At 48.0% G+C, this 23953-nt stretch overlaps 1 protein-coding gene across 3 annotated transcripts in view; it reads left to right on the top strand.

Moving 5' to 3' along the window:
- DOC2B (double C2 domain beta) overlaps window positions 1–23953 on the top strand; it is a 109829-nt gene that overhangs the window by 72252 nt on the left and 13624 nt on the right. For all 3 annotated transcript variants that reach the window (XM_084822946.1, XM_084822945.1, XM_084822944.1), the window contains 2 exons: window positions 16659–16785; window positions 21585–21742. In XM_084822946.1, the coding sequence (XP_084679072.1) occupies window positions 16659–16785; window positions 21585–21742 (285 nt within the window). The remainder of the gene's footprint in view (window positions 1–16658; window positions 16786–21584; window positions 21743–23953) is intronic.

Here is a 23953-nt window from a genome sequence, read left to right on the forward strand (position 1 = left end):
CACCCCGACGGCATCCTGAGTTCGAATGCTTGACTTAAACCCCAAAGATCTTGTTGTCCATGTATTTTATAGGTGTGTGTGTGTGTGTGTGTGTATAAATTTGTTTTAGAATTGCCGTTTTCAGTGGCACTTTATTGTGCTTCTTGTGATTTCATGCCATAATGCGCTTTGAGAGTGTTTATGCAGAGGACGCGACGGATCAATCTGATGAGGAAATGTGCGTTTCCTGGATCGGCAGTCCATGTATGTGAACCCCATGATGGCTGGTTGCGCGAGGTGTGCAAAATTGCTTTGGTGGAGTAGAAGAAGGGAAGGGTTCCTTGGAGGGGGATAATCTCCCCTCCCACCCCCCGAACAGTCAGAGTTTTCTGGCAGCTGACGAGCCAGAAGCTGCAGCTGAGAAAGCAACGCGATCGGTGGGCTCACTGGCGTGCGGAGCCGTGAACTCACTCGCGGCCTCGCGCCTTAGTTTGACCGGCGTGTGGGGCGAGGGGAGGGGGCGAGTTGCGCTCCCGCGGAGGCGCACGCTGCCGTCCTGTTCCCTGAGCATCGGCTGCAGAAGTGAGAGGGCTCCACTCAGCGGAGGCTGGTGACTCCGACGTCAGTGGGGCAGCAAATCTGCCCTGGGCTTCCGTCAGAACCAGTCAGAACTCTACAGGAGCTCTCCGCAGTGCTGGGTTCAGCACTGACATCGGAGCCACTGCCTCGATTGGTTCTGCTGCCCGTGGCACTGCCGATGGGCTTTCACGCTGCAGCAAAATGTTGTGTAAAGCCAGATGGAAAGGCTACAGTGGCGGCAGAAGAGGTGACATGATGCGGGGAGCGAAGAAGCCCACCCGGAAGGCTGAGCTGCGAAGGGAATATGAGCCATTGCTTCTGACTGTGCCAGAGATTCTACTGTCAGTGATGAAGTATCACAAATACGCTATTTAGTTATTCAGGAAAGCACTTAACCTCCCATCCCCACCTTCTCTTTCTCTCTCTGTCTTTGTCTCTCATTCCCTCTCTCTCTCTCTCTCTCTCTCTCTCTCTCTCTCTCATCTTCCATCTCTCTAGGTCCGGGGTGTCAAACCTCTTTCAATTTTACTTCCGGAGAAGCTCTTGGGGGCCGCATTCCAGTGGTGGGTGGGGCCAAAGACAAAATGGACGGGGCCAGTATACCAAAAACAGCAGCATATTGTAGCTCACAGCTGTTATTGCCAGTGGCTCTGTCTTTGGAGAAGTGTTTCAACCTCTTAGAATTGAGGAAATCTACACGAAATCCAGGAAACCACCAAACAACTGGTGTGGGGGGGAAACGGTGGGGGCCAGGGAATTGGGGTGTGGCCCTCCAAGGAACCCTGGCGGGTAGGACTGGGACTCCAGGTTTGGCCTGTGGGTCTGAGGCTCCACACCCCTGCTCTAGGTCACTGAATGGTCCTGGAATGTGATGGTAGAAAATAGGCTCCTGGTTAATGGCCAGTGATGGCTGGTGCGTACCCTTAGCTTCACACTTTGGAGAACGGAGAGCTCCTTCAGGGTTCCGACTGGCTGGGACTGAAACCCGGAGTGGATTCACCGCCCCACTGACATCAGAGCCACCAGCTTCTGCTGGTGGGCCCAGGAGAAATTTGGCCATCTGGGGGTCTCCAGGGAGCCATGTCCCCTTCGAATAGCCCTGCCTCCTTTCCTCTGACCACTGATCAGTTTCCCAGCTTTTGTGCAGTTCTTTCACCCTTCTAAAAGGTTGACATGCCTCTCCTAAGGCTGAGTGACTGGCAGGAAGAGCTTCAAGCTAAAAGATGCTGGCTTTTTTGGCATTTGGGCCCCACCCCTTTTGCCTATGGGCCCGCCCACCACTGGAATGTGGCCCCTGAGAGCTTCTCCAGAATTTAATACAGCCCTTGGGCTGAAATAGGCTCCACACCCTTGCAATACTAAGCGAGACGGCTCAATCGTCCATCTCTCTGAGACGCCTTCCTATTTCATGTCTTCGCCTTTTGGACCTCGGCACTGTTCCCTCCAGTGGACTCTGGCGGCTCCGATGTCATGGGGCAGGGAATCTGCTCTGGGTATCCGTCAGAACCAGTCAAAACTCTGAGGGAGCTATCTGAGTGCTGAACCCCATCTCCAAAATGGGTTCAGCACCTTGGATAGCTCCTTTCTTAGATAGTTCTGACTGAGGGCCAGAGTGATCCACCATCCCACTGACGTCAGAGCCACCCGCCCGCACCTGATCCCTCCAAAGGTGGGCAGGACTCGATCAGCAGAGGTGATCCATCAGGCGCAGTCTTTCCTATCATGCAACCACCTCCCACCAGAATGCGGGTGAAAAGAGTTGTGCATCCCCCATGCTGCAGCTTCTGCCAGGTATCACCTGCCTCCCCCAGGAACCTTCTGCTCCTTTGGAGCACTGTTGATTGTGAAATAAGCCCTTGGGTGGCGAGCCGCGAGGTAATCTGTATTTTCCAGTGCCGAGAATCTGTATTCTGGCTCGGGGATGCGTCTGAAACGAGTCATCTCCTCAACCCTTGAGCAAATAATGTATTATTCACAAGAATGCAGTACTCAGCCAATAATTATTTTGTTCGCTGATGTATTTTGACAAAAAAAAAAAGGAGAGAGAAAAGCCAGCCTTACTCATGGCATGCATTATTAACGCGAGCCATTTTCAGCCATCTCCGACAGGGACCGCGCGAGCCGGTTGTATTTTCCTGCTGTGAAGAGGTCATTTGCGGAGCGCTCACTCAGCACTACCGACGGCGGGGAGGCTGGGCAGGGAATTCCTGAATTGCAGCCCTCTGAAGGCGACACAAAGGGATGTGGAGCGGATGTGCTGGTTGAGGGCCGGTGTCACGGGTGGGCCTGGTCGGGCCTCCCTTTTATCATCACATCAACCCTGTGAGGTAGGTTAGGCTGAGAGGCAGTGACTGACCCAAAGTCAGCCAATGAGCTTCATAGCTGAGTGGGGACTAGAACCCAGATCTCCCAAGCCCCAGTCCAACACTTTAACCATTATACCACACTGGCTGTCAGGGCAGACAAAACAAAGGACTTCTTCATGCAGTGCTTAGTTAACATGCAGGATTCGCTCCCCCCATGGCGACTAGCTTAGGTGCCTTTAAAAGGGGATCAGACAGATTCAGGGGTGATCAGGGGTATTCATGTCTTGATGGCTTTATGCAGTGCCTCAGGTTCGGAAGCAGTCCCTTTCTCAATACCATGACAGTGGGAGTGGGGTTATCGTTTCACAACCTGCTTGGGAATTTTCCACGGGGCGCCTGGTTGGCCACAGTGGGGAAACAGGAGGCTCGCCTAAATCCAGCAAGGCTTTGCTTATTATGTTCTTAAATCTAGGGTTGAGGAAGGCTGCTTTAGAACTCGTGCAAGAGAGAGTTCACTAATTTGGTATCAACGTTTTGCTAAGCGTCACCCCATCCATCTTCCCCGGAAAAGGCTGAAGTCGAGGCGCCAGCCCGAGCTTATCCTGGCCACACTCCCGCCTGTCTATCAGGTGCCAGCGGTCAGCCTCTGGGGCCATCCCACAGGCACGTCTGTCTTGAATGCTGACTTTGCCAGCGATGGAAGCGTTCCAGTTTTCCTGGGTGGAGGGAGGCAGGAGGGAGGCTTTCAAAGTCGAAAGAAAGGCCCAAGAGGGAGGAGTAGTTGGATTTAATAAAGAGAACCAAGCGAAGAGAGTCTCTCAGAAGGATTTTTAACGGCCGAGCAGAGCTTCTCTCTGCTTGGCACGGATCAGGTTTTGAGTTTTTATGATCCAGGGTGATTTTTAAAGCACACACATAAGGTTGCGTGGATGTCTTGTAATAAAATTCAGCCACCAATATAACTGCCTTCTGTCCATTTCCAAGGGGAAAGGATGGAGTCAAATAATGGCCCCAGCCATTTTATCTGAGTCCTCACTCAGGATGTCCTGGCTTAAGGACACACGGCAGGCCGGAACAAACACCACAATGAGGTTAAAACATCTGCTTCCACAACCTGCTTTGGATCTAGGATCATGAGATGAGTCCAGAGGACCCTAGGCACTACATTCGGGAGTGATTAAAAATGGATGAAAGGGATTGAATCCCAGAATGGTTACCCGCTCGAGCATGCCAACTTGAGTGGTTCACGCACACATGTAACAGGGCTGTGCTTGCCCTGTGCAGCATGAGTAGGGATGGTTGAATCAGTGTATTCTTGGCCCATGTCCATTTTGCATGTATCAATCTCTGAGTCTGTCCTGTCCAATTCCTGCACCAGTCTGTGATGTTTAATAATAATTTTTTTAAACGGCATGAAAATCCACATTTATTTTTGTACACAGTTTTCCTGAGCATCTGCATTTTTCCACACCTTTCCCTAATTTGGGGATGCTGTTTTTGAGCCATCACAAAATGTGGAGAAGTGCCTGACCTGAAGGACAGCTGTGCCCCGGTTTGCAGATTTAGTCCGGCCCACTCTCTGGAAAAGACCCTGATGCTGGGAAAGACTGAAGGCCAAAGGAGAAGGGGATGGCAGAGGATGAGATGGCTGGATAGCATCACCGATGCAATGAATATGGACTTGAGCACGCTCCGGGAGAGAGCACAGGGCAGGAAGGCCTGGCGTGCTATGGTCCATGGGGTCACGAAGAGTCGGACACGACTGAACGACTGAAGAACAACAACATAGCGGAGGCTGGTGACTCCATTTTCGGTGGGGCTGTAAATCCATTCTGGATTTCAGTCAAAACCAGCCAGAAGTCTGAAGGAGCTATCCAAGGTGCTGGACTATTTCTCAAAAATAGTTTCAGCACCTTAGATAGCCCCTTTAGAGTTCTGGCTGGTTCTGACTGAAATCCAGAATGGATTCACAGCCCCAACAAAATTGGAGACACCAGCCTCCTCTGGGCCCACATCGTGCACCGTTGGTTTAAGGGGATTCCATTACAGGACGGCAGATATCAGTTGAGTATTCAGAGGAAACGTCTTGATGGTAAGAGCATTTGAACAATGGGACCCGTGAACAGGAGATGGGTGGACTCTACCTCTCTGGAGGACTTCTGATGGAATACTCTAGCAAACACTGGATTTCCTGCCCAAAGATAAGACTTGCTCAATCAGGGGTCCTCAAGACAGCATCTGCAGGCACCTCCAATGCAAAGAGGTCCCCTGTGTGGTGCCCACAGGCACCCACAAAATGTCTTAATTTTTTCCCATTTTTTAAATATACTTACATGGATTTGTATCTATCCATAGCAAAGAATGCATATAAAATGCATACAACTCCCTAGCAATTATACACAGGCTTCAACAGAAGGGAACCAAATATCCAAATAAGTATCCATTTGAAGGTGGCATCTATATGCCACCTGTTCAAATATTGAAAACGTTGTAAGGTCCTCTGTCCATTGCATTATAGGACGTGAGTGTTTATCCTTCCAATGTTGTACTATCAGTCTCTTAGCTGTCAAAAAGGGTAGAGAATCCATTTACGCTGACCATTTGTTAATTTCTACGAAGCAGGCAAGTAATTTAAAAGAGTGTGTACATCAGTCAACATTAAAGTCTGTTCCAGTACAAAATTTATCTGTGTAAAGAAGCAACTACTGGACCATGGCAAAACATTTGTTTCAAAGAAGCATTAGCGGTGCTGCACCACCAGCAATTAGCCGAATTAGACAATCCCTTACTAAAAGGACGTTGTGTGGACCAATGAAAATGAAGCAAACGTTTGTGCTGAATAAGACTCAGCCAAATGACAGGTTGATGCCAAAGCGGCGATCCACTGATGAGGCCTTTTGTGGCGGTGCCCACAGCAGTTTCTCAAATTCCCAAATGTGCCCATGGGCCCAAAAAGGATGGTGACACCTGGACTAGATGGCTCCTCACATCTCCCCACCCCCACCCCCACCCCCAAATCTAGGATTCTCTTATCCAACACTGGAATCTGGAATCTATCCCCTGGTCTGCATCCTGGCTCCATCCTTATGACATGCTCGATGGCACATCGGAGGATGGATGATTCCAAGGGCCTGTTTTCTTTTGTCCTGGCCTTACAGTATATTTTTCTGTTGCTGCTCTCTTGCATTGTTAACCCAGTTTGTACTGGCACTGTAGAAGTTTCATCTTCCGAGGTAATTGACTATATGACCTTAATTATTAAGAGCTTTAATTTCCCTAGATAGTTGGAGTGGAATTAGGAACATGGTTTGGAGGGGTGGATTAGCTGTGTTCTCCCCTCTCTGCCTCCCCCCCAAGACCTGGGAAAGAATCACAGCCAAAGTACAAAGTCGGTTGGGGCACCAAAGACAATGATCACGTTGCTTCTTCTCCAACATTTGGCCAAAGGAAATAAGCACAGTTGTTTTCCCTGTATGAAAGTCATCTTTCTCGATTCTCTCTTTGTCGCTCAGAAGCGTGACCAAAAAATGGAACACAGCTTGGTGCTGAAGGAGTCACAGCCTGGGAGAAACATAGTGCCAAATGGGATTGACTGGGGTAAATATTTCCACAGTTTAATTATTTTAAGGTTCAATCCTATGCAACTTTAGGCAGAAAAAAGTATTACAGCTCTTAGCATGTCCCAGCCAGCCATGGTGCCTGGGGAGTGCTGGGAGTTGTAGGATTTTTTCTGCCTAAACATGCATAGGATTTTGCCCTTAGTTTAATTATTTTGGCAAAGGAGAGATATAGACCCCCGCTTAATTACTAGTTTAGCTCTGAAAATAAAAAGCAGAACACCTTCATTGCATCCCTAATTTTGATGCAGTATTTTTCAACTCCCAGGGGGTACTCAAGCCAACACACAGACAGACCACCATGTCCTGGCCACTGTGAAAATAGCCACTGTGAATCAAGCCCACTTTTTCCTGCACAGCCTCAGTTTCCCCCCTTGGTGGCGGCAGCTGCTGCTTCTTTTCATGGTTGATGATAGTGGGGCTGATGGCACTACATCAAAGAACACTTAGCAACCTGTGGACCTCCAGATGTTTTGGCCTAAAACTCCCATCAGCACTAGCCAGCATAGCCAGTGGTGAGGGATGATGGGAGTTGTAGGCCAAAACATTTGGAGGGCCAAAGGTTTCCCACTCCTGACCTAGGTCAATGTGATAAACATCACAATACTCTTGTGCCAATTGGATTTGGCTGTGCATGAGGACCTCGCTGAAAGCAAGTGAGGGCATTTCAAAAGAATAGGCAAATATTTCCACAAGGAGTGCCAAAAACCTCTTGGGAGGGAAAGGGCGACTTTTTTCAGCATTGCCCCAAAATGTCCCCGTCCCCCCTGCAGCAGTTTTGCATCTCAGCCTTCCATCACCCATGTCAAACTGAGAAAGTTTTTTGGAATGGGCAATTCAGATCTCCCCTGGAGCTTTGGCTGTTGACCAACTCAGCTCAGATCACTGTTGCTAACAGCGGTCCGGGAATAGGCCAAAGTGGGTCTTCCTATCAGCATGGCCCAGCTGCCTGCAAATTCAGATTAGAACTCCCCGTTTCCTTGCTCCCTGTTTTCTCTGCCATGTGCTTTTCCCTGTCTGTTTGCTGTAGACCCAATGACCCAAGCACATATCCACATCACTTGGTAATGACCCAAGCACATAACCACATCACTTGCCATTGCCCCATCTCTCTTTTTCTTGTGCCGAACATGAATGCACCACATGAGAACAAGAGGGAATTGATGAGATTCCTGTAAGCCATTTACACCCTATTTCTCTGGAGTTCAGTCTATGGCGGGCAGGTTCTTTTGACCTCTTTAGGTTTAGTCAACAGTTTCCAAAACTGGAGGAGGGAAGCCAGGATCAAGAAATGCCCCATTGCTGCCATGCTATGAAGCCTGGAGTTCCTGTCTACCAGCAAGGCAACAGAATTGTCCAACAGGACAAGGAGCAAGTTTCAGGGGCAGTTGCTGGAACAACAGAGGAGCTGTCCAGCTGGGTAGCTAGAATTGGAGAGTGGGTAACAATTAGTGATGGACAAATCTGTCAAGTTCAGTTCCACTCAGTTTCTCATTTTTCCAACATGATGTTCATTCTGCCCTGTTTCTGCACTGACTTGCAATCTCCCCCCCACTAAAACTCTACATGAAAACCCATATGTATTTTCATGTGCATTCCCATTAAGATATGCATTTTTGTACACACTTTTCCTAATGCTCACCATATTTTCGGCAAGCAATTTCCATCCATTTTAGTGTGCACATTTCCCTGGGATGTGCATTTTTGTGCTTGTTTTGTATAACTGCATTCTGGTTCAAGCATAGGTTTGTGTGGATGGATTTGGCAACTTCACATAAAAAATGCTAACTGTATGAATTCATCATGCATCCTTAGTGTTAATGTGCTGTGCACATTGGAAGAAAAAGCACAGCCATTGTGTCTTGTGCCCAGGGCTTTAAAATATGAGCAAAGCATATTCTCTAAATATTTTGGCCAGCTCTTTTTTGATGATTCCTTGGTTGGGGGAGGGGTGAATTGAACCCCCCCTAAATCGTGGGCGGGGGAAAATCCCCGAAATCCTCTTTTGTGGGTAGGTGAGTTTCCACTTAACCTTTCAAAGAGGCCAGGTGGTTTTTCCTTGCTCTTTGAACTGATGAAAAAGCCCCCCTTGCTGCTCATACAGCATCATGTCATGTCCCTGCCACAGTCAGCAGGAACCAGCCAAGAAAGCCTCGTCCCCCCCCACCTCCGGTTTAAAAAAGTGAAAAAAAAGACTCGGCCAGCTTGCAAAATATTAAGGTAACCTGCAAATCTCCCCTGCCAAATTTCAGTGAAATTTCTCCCCCCTCCAAAGAAAACAACAGAATATCATGCCCATTTTCATATGTGTGTGTGATATTTTCAGGAAACCTGGAGAGGATTTCAGTTTTAGCATGCAGACGTCCCAGGTTCAATTCCCAACATCTCTAGGTGGGGCAGAAAAAACTCATGCCTGAAACCTTGGATAGCTTTGCCCATCAGTGTTGATGATGCTGGTTTAAATGGACCCACGGTCTGACTCTGTATGTGGCAGCTTCCTGTGTTCTCTGTGTAGGGAGAAATGTAATCCCCCCGCCACCCCGCAGTTCACAATTTCAGAGTTGCCATACTGGAAAGGCACTTGGAGGCTAAACCCCAAATTTTAAGTCCTGGAGTTAACAGAGGACTCAGACAAAAGGTTCACCATTGATTTCCCAGGAGGAGGGAGTGACCCGGTAGAACAAGCCCCAAAACTCGAGGAATGACCCGATGGAACCAGCCCTACACCTCAAGGAGTGGCCCCATGAAACCAGCCCCAAACCTCGAGGTTTAGAAGAGAAGGAACTTTTAACCTTGTTCTTTCCATGGCACTCCTCAGTCACCAGTGAGAAACATTATAAAAGGCCGGGGGGGGGGGCAGGGTGAGGAAGAAGAACTCTTGGGAGATAAAGAAAATCCATTTCCTGCTCCTTTTGTTCAATTATTTTTGTCATCTCTCCTTGTCCGCACTTCCCTTTATATTTGCCTTTTACCTCACTCTCCTGTTTTAAACGGGCCTTAAGGGGACGTTTCTGTCTCACCTGCACTGAGTAATTTTAGGCCACAGGGGATTCTTTCTGCCTCATTTGGGGGTCAGGGGAGACTGTCTGATCGGACCTTTTTCAAATGCATGCAAACAGTGAAGGTCAGAAGTGTTGTCCCATGCAAGCTTTCAGGTTCTACAGAACTCTTTGTCAGACACAATGGTAAAAAAAAAAAAGCAAATGGGGAGGGAGGGGAAAAGGGACTGATGTTAAAGCCATGTAGTCTGCATTTTGTTACAGTCTTAAGGTGGAAAGTTGCAGGGCAGGCAGTCAGACACTCAAATTAAGCTCTACGAGGTACTGAGATGGTTTCAATTTACACCTGGGACCTGCCCAAGCCTTGCTGGGAAGAAGAAACAGACAAGCAGTGGCAGAACACACACACCCATTTTACTCTAAACCACTCTATAATTAGGTTACATGCACAGGTTCCTTGGTAGATGGAAACAGAAGTCAAGAGAAACTAGACAGTTTTTATATCATGCTAAAGCTATTGCACTAATATGGAATTTAGCACTTTCTTTGCTAAATGTTTCTGGAGCTATCTAACTGAGAGCAGGGACTCAGTAGGGCTGGCTGTGATCACAGCCATGGGGGATGAATGAGAAATGCATTTCAGCTCATTTCTGATCAGGATTTATCCAGTTCACAACTTCCAGACTGAACACAGACTCAGATGCAATCTGCAGTCGAAGTCCGTACATTTCCGAGCTTGCAGTGGGATTTGCGGACCACCACCCACAAATTGCATTCTCCAGCATGTGTGCAATTGAAAAATGTGCATGAAAGAGTGCATACTTTTGAAAAATGCGCACAAATATGCTTTAATCAATGGGAAAAGAAAGAGTACATTTCAAAGATGTGCACAATTGATGAATCAAAATTAGCTTGTTTAGAAGCTAATTTTGACCCTTTTCATGCTCCGTAGCCACTACGGTTGCCGTTTAAAGATTAGTATTCTTATTATTTTTCGGCACCTGCAGGGCCCATGGGGGGGGCACCTGAGGGGGTCAAAAATGTCCCCTGGACCTCTTGTAGCTGCCCACCCATGGCTTAGTGTTTCACATAGACACAGCCCCCAATTCACTTTAATTGGGGTCTAACAATACACTATAAATGAAATCTTGAATTGTAAAAAACAAAAAAGTATGGGAAGATGGGGAAGCAGGTTGAAATACACTTACAGCATAAACCCATATATATCTACCCAGAAGTAAGCCCCGTCGACTTCAGTGGGACTTACTCCCAGGTAAGAGTGCATGGGATTGAATGCCACTCCCCTCCTAGTGGTGGTTCCACTCCCCAGAGCCACCATTTTGCAACCAGGTTCCACCCATGATGCACCTGAGCCACCATGTTGCGCCTAGTTTCACTCTCCAGGGTCACTATTTCGCCCCTGGCTCCACTCCCCAGAGCCACCATTTTGCAACCAGGCTCCACCCACTGGAGCCAACATGTTGCACCAGATTCCGCTCCCCAGAGCCACCATTTTGCTACCAGGCTCCATCCACCTAAGCCACTATGTTGCACCTGGTTCTGCCCTCCCTTGAGGGGCCATTTTGCACCTGGTGCATCTTGGGCTGCTAGAAAAAACGGGGGGAAGCCTACATCTCATAATCCTGACTTCTGCCAATCCCTTTATCAATAATCCCCCAGGCTGTATATTGGCTTGGTGTGAAGCAGGTTCCTATGAAGAATGGGTTGTGGGAGGAAGCATAGCAACCTGCTCCAGGTATAGACAGAAATGGCAAGTTGTGTCCTTGGCCATATGCAGTAAAAAGGCTCCATCATGGCACATTTTAAAAGTCAATTAAGTGATGGGTGGGCGCATTTTGGTGCCCCTCCTTCTCTCGCCTCCTGGTTTAATAATTCTTTGGGGGTCCTGCCAGGCCGGATGCAATAAAGCTGTTCAAGCCATTGGCCTAGAACAAGGGTTTCTTTGGAGGGTTCAAATGGCTTCTCCCTTTCTCTCTCTCCCACACACACATACTTGCACACACACTCTACATATAATTTTTAGAAGAATAAAAGGCCTCGGTGTTCCTCAGATAAGCCCTGGTTCCCTCCAACGCTCCTTGCGGCAGTCATTGTAGGAGCGTCCCGTGAGATCTTCACCGACAACCGCCCTGGTGGCCTCCTGTTATCTAACACTACCATTCAATTGCTCTCCTGTCTCCTTCGCTCTCTTTTTTTCTGGCTTCTTAGCACCTGTTAATAAGGGAGTACTTTAATGAATCTGCTCCTGCAAAAATCCTTTGTGGGAGATGATAAAGGGGCCTTTCTAAGAAATCGTTGCTGAAGACAGAAGCTGGAGTGGTTTTGAGACTGTTAGCATGAGCCATGCGGCATTAACTACAGCTCTGTTCTTAGCCCTGCCTTTAACTTGGGTGCTTGGTAGCTCTGTGCATGCTACGTTTCCTTGCAAATTTGTCGGCTTCCCATCTTCCCCAGGAAGTCGAATGGAACTGAGTTGCAGGCAGCTTCAGAGGGGAATCAAGCCGGAGAGTCAGAGTCAAGAAACACTCAAACACCGGAAAAGCGACATCACCTGGGCAAAGTTCCCAGCCCAAATAGGAAGTCCTTTACAGCTCCTCTTCCTGTCTAGGAAGGCCCAATGACCAGCCTGGTGGGGAGGGCAGGCCAGAGCCCTGACAGGGCCTTTTTGGGGTTGACCTCTCGATTGTGGAATGCTTTCCCCAATGAAGTCTGCCTGATGCCAACATTGTCATCTTTTCCGCACCAGGTTAAGACTTTCCTCTACTCCCAGGCATTTGACAGCTTCTTAATTCCGTTGTTTGATCAGGCCAAGGTATCTTACTGTTAATTGTTGTTAGCTGTTTTAAATGGTTTACCAAAATTGTATGTCTTAATCCCTGTTGTAAGACACCTTGAGAGTCTGTTTTCTGAGAAAGAGGGCTAGATGATGACGATGATGATATACTTCACTGCCCAGGAAAATGCTCACCACACAAGGCAGCTATACACAGAGCCAAAGGTTTGAGTTCTCGCCCCACTGACTCCCGTTACCTCCCTCTTCCGACATGTTTTCCTCAGACCAACACCCCAGAAGCTCAGTGGGAGAAAGGGGCTGGGGGGAGATGAGTGAAAGAGAGAAGTCTCTCTCAGACAGGGGAAGTGTTAAGCCCCCCTCCCCCATTTGCCTCTTTTCTCCTGCCAAATCATGTTTCTCCATGACCACTTTTTAAATGTTAAACAGAGACCCAGATCTTTGCAGAAAGTCTACTTTGGTGCCGAGTTCATTCCCCCATCAGTATCGTCCACACTCCCCCATTCACCTCAATGCAAGTTGCGTGACTCATTTACCATGTCATTTACATATCACCCTCATCCACACGCAATCTAAAAGACAGCCAACACGTTGATAGAGAGTGCTGTTAAAGCCCTTCTCTGGCCAAAACCCACAGATCTCCCTAGGCCTCCTCTCTTCTGAGGCCTACTGTATTAAATCCTTTTTTAAAAAGCCAAAACATTCTGAGCAGTTGGAATGTTCATCAGTATTCCATAACACCGCAGTCACTGAGCCAGCATTGCAGGAGGGCTCCTTTGAATCAACTGAAGTTGGTGCCCTTGCAGGCAAGGGGTTCAGAGGTTTTGGAGACTGTGGCTTGTTACCTGATGGGTGGGTGAGGGAATAAATTGCTCAAACTACCATCTTAGGCCATGTGTCTGAATGCTGTGGATTATGACAGTGGTACATGAATGGCTTGAGTAACCATGGTGCATACTGTTTGTCAGCAGTGTGGAGAGGGGTGCCTGCGACTGGGGGGTTGTATGAGGTGGTGAAGGCTAAATGGATGCACACACAGCTGGGACTCCACTTGTACACTATTTGCATCCTACACCCCTACATTGGGCAGGACCCATAGCTCAGCGGTAGAGCCCCTGCTTTGCATGTAGAAAGTCCCCGGTTCAATCCTCGGGCATCTCCAGTTAAAAAGATCCAGCAGCAGGTGAAGGGCAGAGGCTTTTTTTCTGCCTGAGTCTCTGGACAGCCAATTACTTGGCTAGATGGACAACTTGGTGTAAGGCAGTTTGCCATGTTTGTTTCCCCTGGAGGAAGCTATTGTTGGGAGGTTGCCCCTGCCACCTTCTGAAATCCTCAGGTAGCCAGAATGAACACGCAGACGATAGGGCTCTTTTCCAAGGCTTTATTCCCATTCAACCTAATGATGCTTACAGATGCTAATGGCTTGATCCTACGAGTGAGACTTAAGAGAGCTGCCTACTCGGGGGTTCTAACCTTAGGAATCAGTTGATCTCCATTTGGAGGGGAAGGCGGGAAACCTCTGAACTTATGGGCTAGGAGGAGAGAGTCCACCCCTTTCCTGTGGGGCATCAGGCGCCGCTGTTGCCTTCACACCAAGCGGGCTGAGCACCTCCTCTCAGCGCCTGCCATCTCCTGCTTGATGCTGCACCGGCGCCTAGTGTCCAGAAACTGCTGTTGCGCCTCCCTCTCCCTGCCAGGGTCACTATCACTCTCAGGAATGTGTACCGGGAGGGGGTCTCCCCCTGGCTGCTCCTCTGAACAGCGTGCGGGTTCCTCTCCCACGGTTTCTATCTCTTCCTCAGAATCAGAACTGCTTTGGGGCTCTCTGGGCTCTGATCCAACCCTGACAGCTATTCCATTTTATCCCTACAAGAACCTTGCAAAGTAGGTTAGGTTTAGAGAAAGCTACAAAATTCACAGGATGATCTTGGGCCAGTTGCTATGCAGAGATTGATGGGAAACCAATTCTCTTCCCCATTGTCACCACACAGGTTCAAATTGTTGGATAATAGGAACAGCTCCGCAGGCTTCCAGACACTAGGGTGCAATGGAGAATGTGTTGCATCGATAGCTGCATGTCTTGTTCATCCCCCTTGTTGTCCGATCGGTTCCTTTTTCCTGCTCCCTCCCCTTTCTCTTCTTCTTTCTTTTCCTCTTGCCTCTGCAACAAGTGCCCTGTGGTCTCCCCAGAAAGGAAGCAACGGACCATAGCATGTGCCTTCAGGTACTTACACTCACACACCCAGCATTAGGGGGTGCTTGTAGTTAAACAGTCTTAGATCGCCTTCTCTGATGATGTGTATAAAGGCACTAATAATATTTGAACTTCTTCTGAATTGTCTCTAGCCTGTGTTTATTGCCTCCAGTACTAAATGCTGTGTTGCCATGCTTTCTCTGTATAAAGCAACTCTGCTGTAAGTCACACCAGACTTCCCCACACAAATAAGGCACACTGGGTTTCTTCCTTTGCTCAGGAAACTGTACTGGTCAGTGTGTAATTTCTCCCCGCTCTTCTGAGAAAATATCCCCCCACCTCAGTGAGGGGCTGGATGTAATGTTTAATCATCTCCAGATACATCAAGCTTCTTGGCCCCAGTTCTGGTTTGTGGGGGCGGGATATCATTGGGCTGGTGTAATTAAAGTACATCTTGACAGGATCCTTCATCATAGTGATCTGGCTTCCAGGCTAGGGAAACAGCTCTCATCTCAGCATATGGACAGGATTCACCAGGCACCTGCCTCCCCCTTATCCCACTGCCTACCCAGCTGTAGCAAGTTTGAGACAACCAAGGGGAGTAAGCAGTCAGGTCCATTAGCTGCAAGCTGACAGAGAGGAATTCTTCGTACCGGCTTGACAGTAGCGGAATCTTTTGTTCCTCCTGAAAATGCATTGATGACTAGGAAACTCTTGGAAGCCATTAAAGACTTTGGGAAAGAAAAGAAAAAAAACCTTGTTCTGGGTTTCAGTAACAACACTTGTCAGTATTCGGTAAGGATAGGTGAGAATTTCATTTCAGTCTGGTTTTGATGAGGATTGACCAAAATTTGCAATGTTCTCCAGACCTGAGACATAAAGGACTCCAGATGTTTTATTTTTAAAAAAATTGAATGTGGGAAAACCCAAAACTAACGGATTTCTCCATCCAGGCTCAGGGCTTTGAATACTTGGCTTTTAAAAGTCTGGAATTGAATCCTTGGGTATTCAACCACGTTAGTGTTGAATTAGGGTCGGCACCTCCTTTTTCTGACAGGCTTTTAGCTTTTAACAGTAACATACCAGACAGGTCCTGTCCATGCTGGGAATAGATGTACCTGTTGAATTTGGCTGGTACAGCCAGGTGAAGATTTCGTTTCAGTGCGTTTTTATAAGAATGTACCCAAATTTGCCAAGTTCTTCCTATTCGGGAGAGAAAGAACTTGGGATTAAAAAAAATCTGAATGAGGGAGAAAGTGAAATGGACAGTTTCCCCCCTCGCCTAGTATTTGGTGGTCGCCCCCACCGTATCATCATCTATTTTGAGGCTGCATTATATTGTCCCAGTATTCATGTTAGGAGATCATGTTGATGGGTAGAGCTGCCCAGGCTGAATCTGGCATGGAGCATGTACGAAGCGAAAAAGAAAGCATTTGCTTGGATTTGATGGGGAGTGTCTAAGAGGGAGTTAATGTTGCTGTGAATCTGGTATGACCTGTGAGATTGCTCCTGCATCTTGGTAATATGTGGTCGGCGTATATAACTTGTGAATTGACAGGTTGTTGCCTTTAAAGTTATCTGGATTGGCAGTTTCCTTGCTGTGTGAGGCAAAAAGGGCTAAGGATGCAATCCGATGCATGTTTAAGAGTCAAAAAGGCAAAAAAGGCAAGAAGGCAAAAGAGTCCTTCAAGCTGGCAGGGGCATACTGGGAGTTGCAGGGCTTTTTTCAGCTTAAGCCTGCATACGCTTGCACCCTAAGCCAACTGGCACACTTGTTTTTTGGAAGGATGCTGTGTTTGGGGAGGTGAAAAGCACTTGCAACAACCCCAGTATCAGTAGCAAGAGTGCAACACCCTTTTCCCTGGCTTGGGGCATTATTGGGATAGGTCCGACCAGTCACAGCAGGCTGCTAAACTAATTAAAATTCCTTATCAGTTGGATTTTTTTATCCCCTCCTCCTTCTTCCTAATTCCTCAAGGCATATATTGTCCCTTCCCCATTTTATTCCAGCAACGACCCTGTTAGGTAGGTAGGTGAGCAATATTATTTCCTGTTATTTATTTAATTCCCCCCCCCCAAAAAAAAAGATTGGAATGCCTTTCCAATCTGACATGGCATACTGATGGATCATTTGCTTAATCATTCAACCCTCTGCTCTTCTCTGCCTTTCAGAATTTCTGTCTGCGATGAGGACAAATTTCGCCACAATGAGTTCATTGGAGAAACAAGGATCCCGTTGAAGAAGCTAAAACCCAACCAGACCAAAAAGTTCAATATCTGCCTGGAGAAGCAACTACCTGTGAGTGACATGTGCAGGGGTTTTGAAAAGGTTTAAGGTTTTAGTACTAGTGTACAAAGCCCTAAAGAACTCGGGACCAGGATATCTGAGAGAGCGCCTTCTCCCTTACCAACCTGACCGGTCACTGAGGTCATCAGAGGGTTTGCTCCTGGGGGTTACACATGGACCTATGGCCTGATAGGAGTCCACCAGGAGAGCACGGTGACCCCCTTTCTTTGGAACCCTCTGCCCCTGGAGGTCAGGCAGGCATCCACACTGTGCTGCTTCTGGTGCTTCCTGAAAACAGCACTGTTCCAGGAGGCATTCCTTAATTGACCTGTCATGGTTTTTACTAGTATTCTGTTTGTAAAAATAGCATAATTATAATCTGGTGTTTTAATCTTTTTATCCTTTTACTATTTTATCTCTTGTGTTCACCACTCCGAGATCTTTTCTGGATATGGAGCGGTATATAAATATTGTAAATAAAGAAATAATTTTTTTTAAAGCAAGTCGCTAGTAGCAGAGGACAACCACCACCAGACTATAAGGTGTTGGGGAAAGCACATCATTAGTAGAAGGTAATAACAAAACACGTATGATCTGCAGATACATAAATCACTCAGTTTCTCCACACGGTAATATGCTAAGGTTGCAATGCTACGCATATTGAGAGTAAGTCCCCTTGAACACAGTGGGACTGCTTCAGAGTCAACACGCGTAGGATTGGCTGCATGGGAGTTTGTGACGGCGAAGATGAAGCCTCTGACAGTGATTGGCTGAGCTTCCGTGAGGTCACAGATGGGAGGGGCAGAGAGACGTTCTTCTAGCAGTACTCAATTTCTACGAAAAGAGATGCCAGGGACCTTTGAGCACTTCCAGCTCATACCAGGCATGCTAACGAAGCCGTGGGAAAGGCATTCCAATCTTTTAGAAGGGGCGGGGGGACTGCCTTTGGACTTTTGAGCCAGCAAAGAGGCGGTGGTTGCAGGAAAGGGGGAGGGACCAGTGGAAGGGGGCATGGTCATCTGGGGAGCCCTGGAGGGCTAAACTTGCCCCCCGCCTTTATTTCCCCACCCCTGTTCTACATGCAGGTCTCCTACCCGGGGGGCTTCTGGCGGAGAGGTGCTCCCTGCATCCTCCACAGAGCAATCTGAAACTGTCCATATCATCAGAAGATGTCCTTCCACGCGCCCCTCCAAGCCTCCCTTTTGCCAGTTTCCACCACTGTAGCCACTGCGGATTCTAGCGCTGATGGAAGCTTCTGTTTGCTTTGGCATTAAGGGGGAGGGAAAAAGAAAAAGACGAGGTTTGCAAGCAGCATCTCCTCGTCGCTCGAGCTGCACTTCGAGGGGAAAGAGAAATGTCTGGGAGGAGAAGCCGCCCGCCTCCCTTGGGAAGAGGAAGCGGGCAGCTCAGCTGGGCCTCAGGAGTAACGAAACAGTCGGTTGTTTAAAACCAGGCTGATGGGGAGCGAGGAGACTTTCCAGCCGGGCTTCCCGCCACTGCCGCCACCACCGCCGCACGGTCAGTGCCCTTGTCGCACAAGCGTCGACCAAGGGAAGCTGCCCGTGCTCCCAGCCTGGCTTCGCGCTTCCCCGAACGGGCACACGCGGACTTAAGGACTGAGGGTTTGGTGGATTTCCAGCTGTTGCACGCTCCCTCCCCTTATCCCAAAAGGTTGAAATGCCCCTCCTTAGGCTACATCACCAGCAGGAAGTGCTGGAAACTAAAATAGGATGGAAACTGGATAGGGAGACGTTTTTCTCCCTCACTCATGATGCTAGAACCCAAAGGGGCCCTCCCATGAAGCTGATTGGTGGGAGATCCAGGACAGAGAAAAGGAAGGACGTCTTCTCGCAACACAAAATTAAATGATGAAATTCACTTCCACAAGATGTAACGGGGACCACCAATTTGGGTGGCTTTAGAGTGGGGCTGGACTAATTCATGCAAGATAAGGCTATCGATGCTTCCTGGTCGTGCTTGCATTGCACTGCATTGCATTGATTCCATTTCTATACCGCCCAATAGGCAAAGCTCTCTGGGCAGCTGACAGAAATTTAAAACTGTACAAATACATTATACATAGTATAAATATACATACATACAACATATAAACAGACAGCACATGCTGAGGCACACAAATAGCTAAACAATTTTAAACGATCAACAAGAAAAAAAATCCAGGACCTGTGCCAAATGCCTGGGAGAAGTGGAAGGTCTTAAGCTGGTGCCGGAAAGATAACAATATTGGTGCCAGGTGGGCCTCGTCAGGGAGATTGTTCCATATTTGGGGGGCCACAACTGAGAAGGCCCTCTCCCTTGTTGCCATCTTCTGAGTCTCCCTCAGAGGAGGCACCAGGAAGAGGGCCTTGGATGCTGAACATAGTATGCAGGGAGGCTCATGCCGGGAGAGGCGTTCCATCTGGTATTGTGGTCCAGAGGCATGCAAGGCTTTATTGGTCAAAACTAGCACCTTGAGTTGGACTCAGAAACATATGGGCAGCCATTGCAAGCAGGCCAGAATTGGTCTTATATGTTCAGACCTTCTTCTTATTATTATTTCCAGCTTCTTGTCCCTGTCATCAATCTGGCTGCTGCATTTTGCATGAGCTGCAGCTTCTGAGCCATATGATCGCTACAAACGTCCTCTAGTATCAGAAGCAGTGAGCCTATGCTCACCAGTTGTTGGTAAACATGGGCGGGAGGGCACTGCTGCATTCATCTCCTGCTTGTGGGTTTCCCATGGGCAACTGATTGGCTACTGTGTGAACAGAATGCTGACCTAGATGGACCCTTGGTCTGATCCAGCAGGGCTTTCCTTATGTTCTTACATACTTGCATCTGAAGGATTGGGGGCCCCTATCAGAAAGCAGTGAGAATTTTGCAGGCTGATCCAAACAGCCTCCCAATTTCATCCAGCTGTCATGTCCGGGCCTCAGCTGATCCCAAGCGGTTCGTCTCTCCGAGCCTGGCAGCCGAGCTCACGTGAGAGGGATGTTGATTGAATCCGACGCTGCCTTAAATGTCCAATCAGTTGTTATTTAAGCCGCCTTTAATCCCAAGTTTGCATTGACGGTAATGAGCGTGTTGTAATTCCAGCAAGCAAATTAATTGTGTCGGGCTCAGCATTTGGCGATTTATCAGTCTGGACGTCGGAGAAGTGGGGGCGGAGGTGGGGGGGAGATGCAAATACTCCAAGGACAGTAGGGGAGTGACTGGAAAGGGGGACACACCTTTCATTAGCATTCCCTTGTTAGACAGATCCATACTGCCCGGCCTCTTATTGGCACAATAGTTTGTATAGGAAAGGTGGATGAGATCCCCGCCCCCCCACCCCAAAAAACGCACTGCAGACTAGCCCCTAGAGAGAGACACTGCACAAAAGATAAATTAATAACGACTGGCAATGGTAGGGATATTGACGGGTGCAAAAATGGGCTCGGTTCATTTCTCATAAGAATTTACCAAAATTTGCAAATTTCTTCATATTTGGGACAGAAAGAATTTGAGATTTTTTTAAAAAAATGAATGTGGGAGAAACCAAAACTAACAGGTTCATCCATCCAGGCTTTTGAGCAGTTATTCAATTAGGGTTGATACCTCTTTTTTTCTGAGAGGCTCCTCATCTTTAACGAATATGGCAGACAGGTTTATCATGGTACACATCATGTACCTATTGAACCTGGCTGGTGCAGATGGGTGAGAATTTTGTTTGGGTTCATTTTCGTTCATAAAGGACCTAAATTTGCAAATTTGTTCATTCTCAGGGCAGTAAGAGCTTGAGATTTAAAAAATCTGAACACAGGAGAACGCAAGACTGACAATTTGTCTATCGCTAGACAACAGTTAAAAGTTGAAGGGAAGAGATTTTGCTTCTATGATGTACACACAAAGACACAGACAGGCGCATGCATGCATGCACACACATAGGCACACACAGACACAAAGAATACACAGAGAGGCACACACAAATAACCACACAGTCAGGCACACACAAATAAACACAGAGACATTAAAGGACACAAAAATTCACAGACAGGCACACACACAAACACACAGACACCCACAAAAGCAAACACAGAGACAAACACACATACCCACAAACGCACAGGCAGGCATGCGCACACACACACAGACACACACATACATTTATTTTTTTCCTCACCTTTTGCCAGGTCGTACAAGTTCTGCAGGGTTTGGGAAACCTGCAGATCCTGCTTAGCGGAAGCAACTATGGAATGAGCGCACCCCTCGTGGAGCAATTCCTCCTCAGACAGCCTTCAACTCTCTGGCTGATACATCACCTCCCGTTTTATGGATGTGTATGGATGGTGGCTTCCCCATAACTGTCCCACTCCTGCCGTGTGGCTCGCATTCCCATCTGACCATCAGGACCAAGGAGCTGTCCACCAGATTGGGGCCAAGGAAGCAGCCATGGGCCAAATTGCATTTCAGAGCAGCCCTCGGGGAACACTTTCCAGGTGTGGGTGGGGCTGAAGGCCGAAGGGGCTGGGCCAAAGACAAAGTGGTGGAGCCAGAAAACCAGCATATTTTAGCTTAGAGTTCGCACTGCCAGTATCTAAGCCTTGGGAGAGGCATTCCAACCATTGAGAATGGGGAAATAAAATGCAAAACCAGGAAACTACCCAATTATTGATAGTCGGGGGAAAGACGGTGTGGCCAAGGGAAGAGGGCATGGCCATCTGAGGAACTGTGGATGGCTGTATTGGTAGGCCGGAGTTGGCCCACAGAGCGGAGGTTCAACCCCCCTGAACCACGGGCTGAGTCTCCTTTTCCCCCCACTCTCCTCACAGATAGACAAAACAGAAGACAAGTCCTTGGAGGAGCGTGGCCGGATCCTCATCTCCCTCAAATACAGCTCCCAAAAGCAAGGCCTGCTGGTGGGCATCGTCCGTTGTGCACACTTGGCCGCCATGGACGCCAACGGCTACTCGGACCCCTACGTGAAGACGTAAGTGAGCGCCGTGCCATTTGCAAGTTACCAGGTCTTCCCCTGGAAAGGTCAAGAATTCCTGCTTCATTGACCTTCCGGGTTACAGGGAAAGAAGCCGCTCCAGCAGTGAACTCACCAAGCTCCATAAACATCTGGCATTCAGGTGGAGGCCACCTCTGAAGAGGGAGGCTTAAGCTACCTGTTACAGAGAACTGCCATTGGTTAAACTATTCTCCGTGGAATAGATCTACCTTAGCAAGGTCCACCGCTAGGAAATCCGGTTCTTTTTTGGCTTGATAGAGCTCCGCGGTGTGTATGACTTGCTTTGCATCTGCCAGCCAAGTTGTGGGCTGTTCCCCGAACTCTGGGAACCTTTTTGTACCTTTTGCGGATGGGGCAAATTACATCTGAATTTGCACAAATTGAAACCAAATTTGCACAGGTTACACAAGTTCAGCCATAATTTGGCCTTCCCAAAATGCACAAAATTCCCCAAAAATCCATGAACCAGCCCAACTCACTGTAGATTGAGTCAGGTGCTGCAGCAGGAACTGAAACGAAGTCGGGGGGGGGGGGGGCGAGTCTTGGAAAACCCATCAAACTCCACTCCCAAATAGATTTTTCTGACATTCCTAGTCTACTTATTTGGCCATCAGTACATCCTGGGGCAGTGAGTTCCGTAAGTTAGCAATGTGTGACATCGTTTTCTCCATTCTGAACCAACTGCCTGCCCATTTTCTTAGGAAAGAAGAATGGAAGCTGCCTTATATTAGGTCAAACCACTGGTCTATTTGTGCCCTGCAGGATCGCAGGCAGAAAACAGTTGCTTTCCACAATGTGTTATCTCAGGGATGTTGAACCTCAGGCCCATGGGCCAAATGCAGTGTCCCAAGAAACTCCAGAGTTTCTTGGATGTCCCCACCTCATTTTCCCCTGACTTCCAATTGTTGGTGGTTTCCCGACTCATGTGTATGTTTCCCCCCATTCCAAAATTTCGAAATGCCTCCCCAAGGCTTAATGACTGGCAGCCAGGGGTTGAAGTCAAAAATACGCTGGCATTTTTCATATTTTGGCCCCTTTCACCTCCACTCTGGCCCTCCACTGGAATGCAGCCCTTAAGAGCTTCTCCAAAACTGAATTTGGCAATCAGGGGACAAAAAGGTAACACCCCTGTACTACCTCATCCTTTCAACTGGAGATGCTGCCAACTGAACCTGAGATCTTCTGTTAGCTGTCTGCCAATGGCTGTTCTTTTCCTTCTGGCATTTTTTGAAACCAAGGGCATGGTTTTGGCTCTCCATTTGCCTCCGTGCTGCTGTGTGAGTTGTTACTGTATTGTGGCTTACTGCATTTGATTATTCCAAATTTGAAGTTTGCGGCTTTATTAGTGATCTAACTGCATGTCACTGTATTTGGGGGAAGTTTGGCTAAAACGTGGCCTGGGTATGAGCTTTTAGTAACCTTCCCAGAAAGATGTATTGGGAAATTCTAGTTCAGCTGCTCACAGAGAACTCACAGCTCCCCTCGTTGCCCACCATTTTAGTAGGACAACCGTTCAAAGGAGGTTAGGGCTGAGAGAGGACGACATACCCAAGGTTCCCCAGTGAGCTTCATGGCTGATTGGGGATTTGAACCCAGGTCTATGCAGTTGTTGTCGGATGCTCTAACCCAGGGGTGTTGAATCTCAGACAACCATGCCACCTTCCGCTGGCCTGCCACAGGAATGTGGCACCTGTGGGCCTCTCCAAAACTGAATTTGGCCCTTGAGCTGAAAGAATTTTGACATCCCTGCTCTAACCATTACACCACACTGATAAAACCAGACATAGGTAGCTCAGAGTGTGAACATGTGTGTTCTTTTGATGAGGAATGAGAGCTTGTCTAATTTTTGATTATTACCTTTCATTACGCAAGGCCTGTTATTAAATAGCTGCCTTAAAGCAGTGACCACACTTACCATGTACAGTTCTGGTCACCACACCTAAAAAAGATATTGTAGAGCTGGAAAAAGTACAGAAAAGGGCAACAAAAATGATCAAGGAGCTGGAGCATCTCCCCTATGAGAAAAGGTTACAACAGCTGGGATTGTTTAGCTTGGAAAAAAGGAGGGTAAGGGGAGACATGATGGAGGTCTACAGAATTATGCATGGTATGGAGAATGTGGAGAGGGAGGCATTTTTCTTCCTCTCTCAAAATACTAGAACTCAATGGGGTCATCCTATGAAGCTG

The sequence above is a fragment of the Heloderma suspectum genome, chromosome 16, assembly GCF_057233095.1.
Source record: "Heloderma suspectum isolate Gila_16-S chromosome 16, 16-S_ref, whole genome shotgun sequence".
Taxonomy (NCBI): Eukaryota; Metazoa; Chordata; class Lepidosauria; order Squamata; family Helodermatidae; genus Heloderma; species Heloderma suspectum.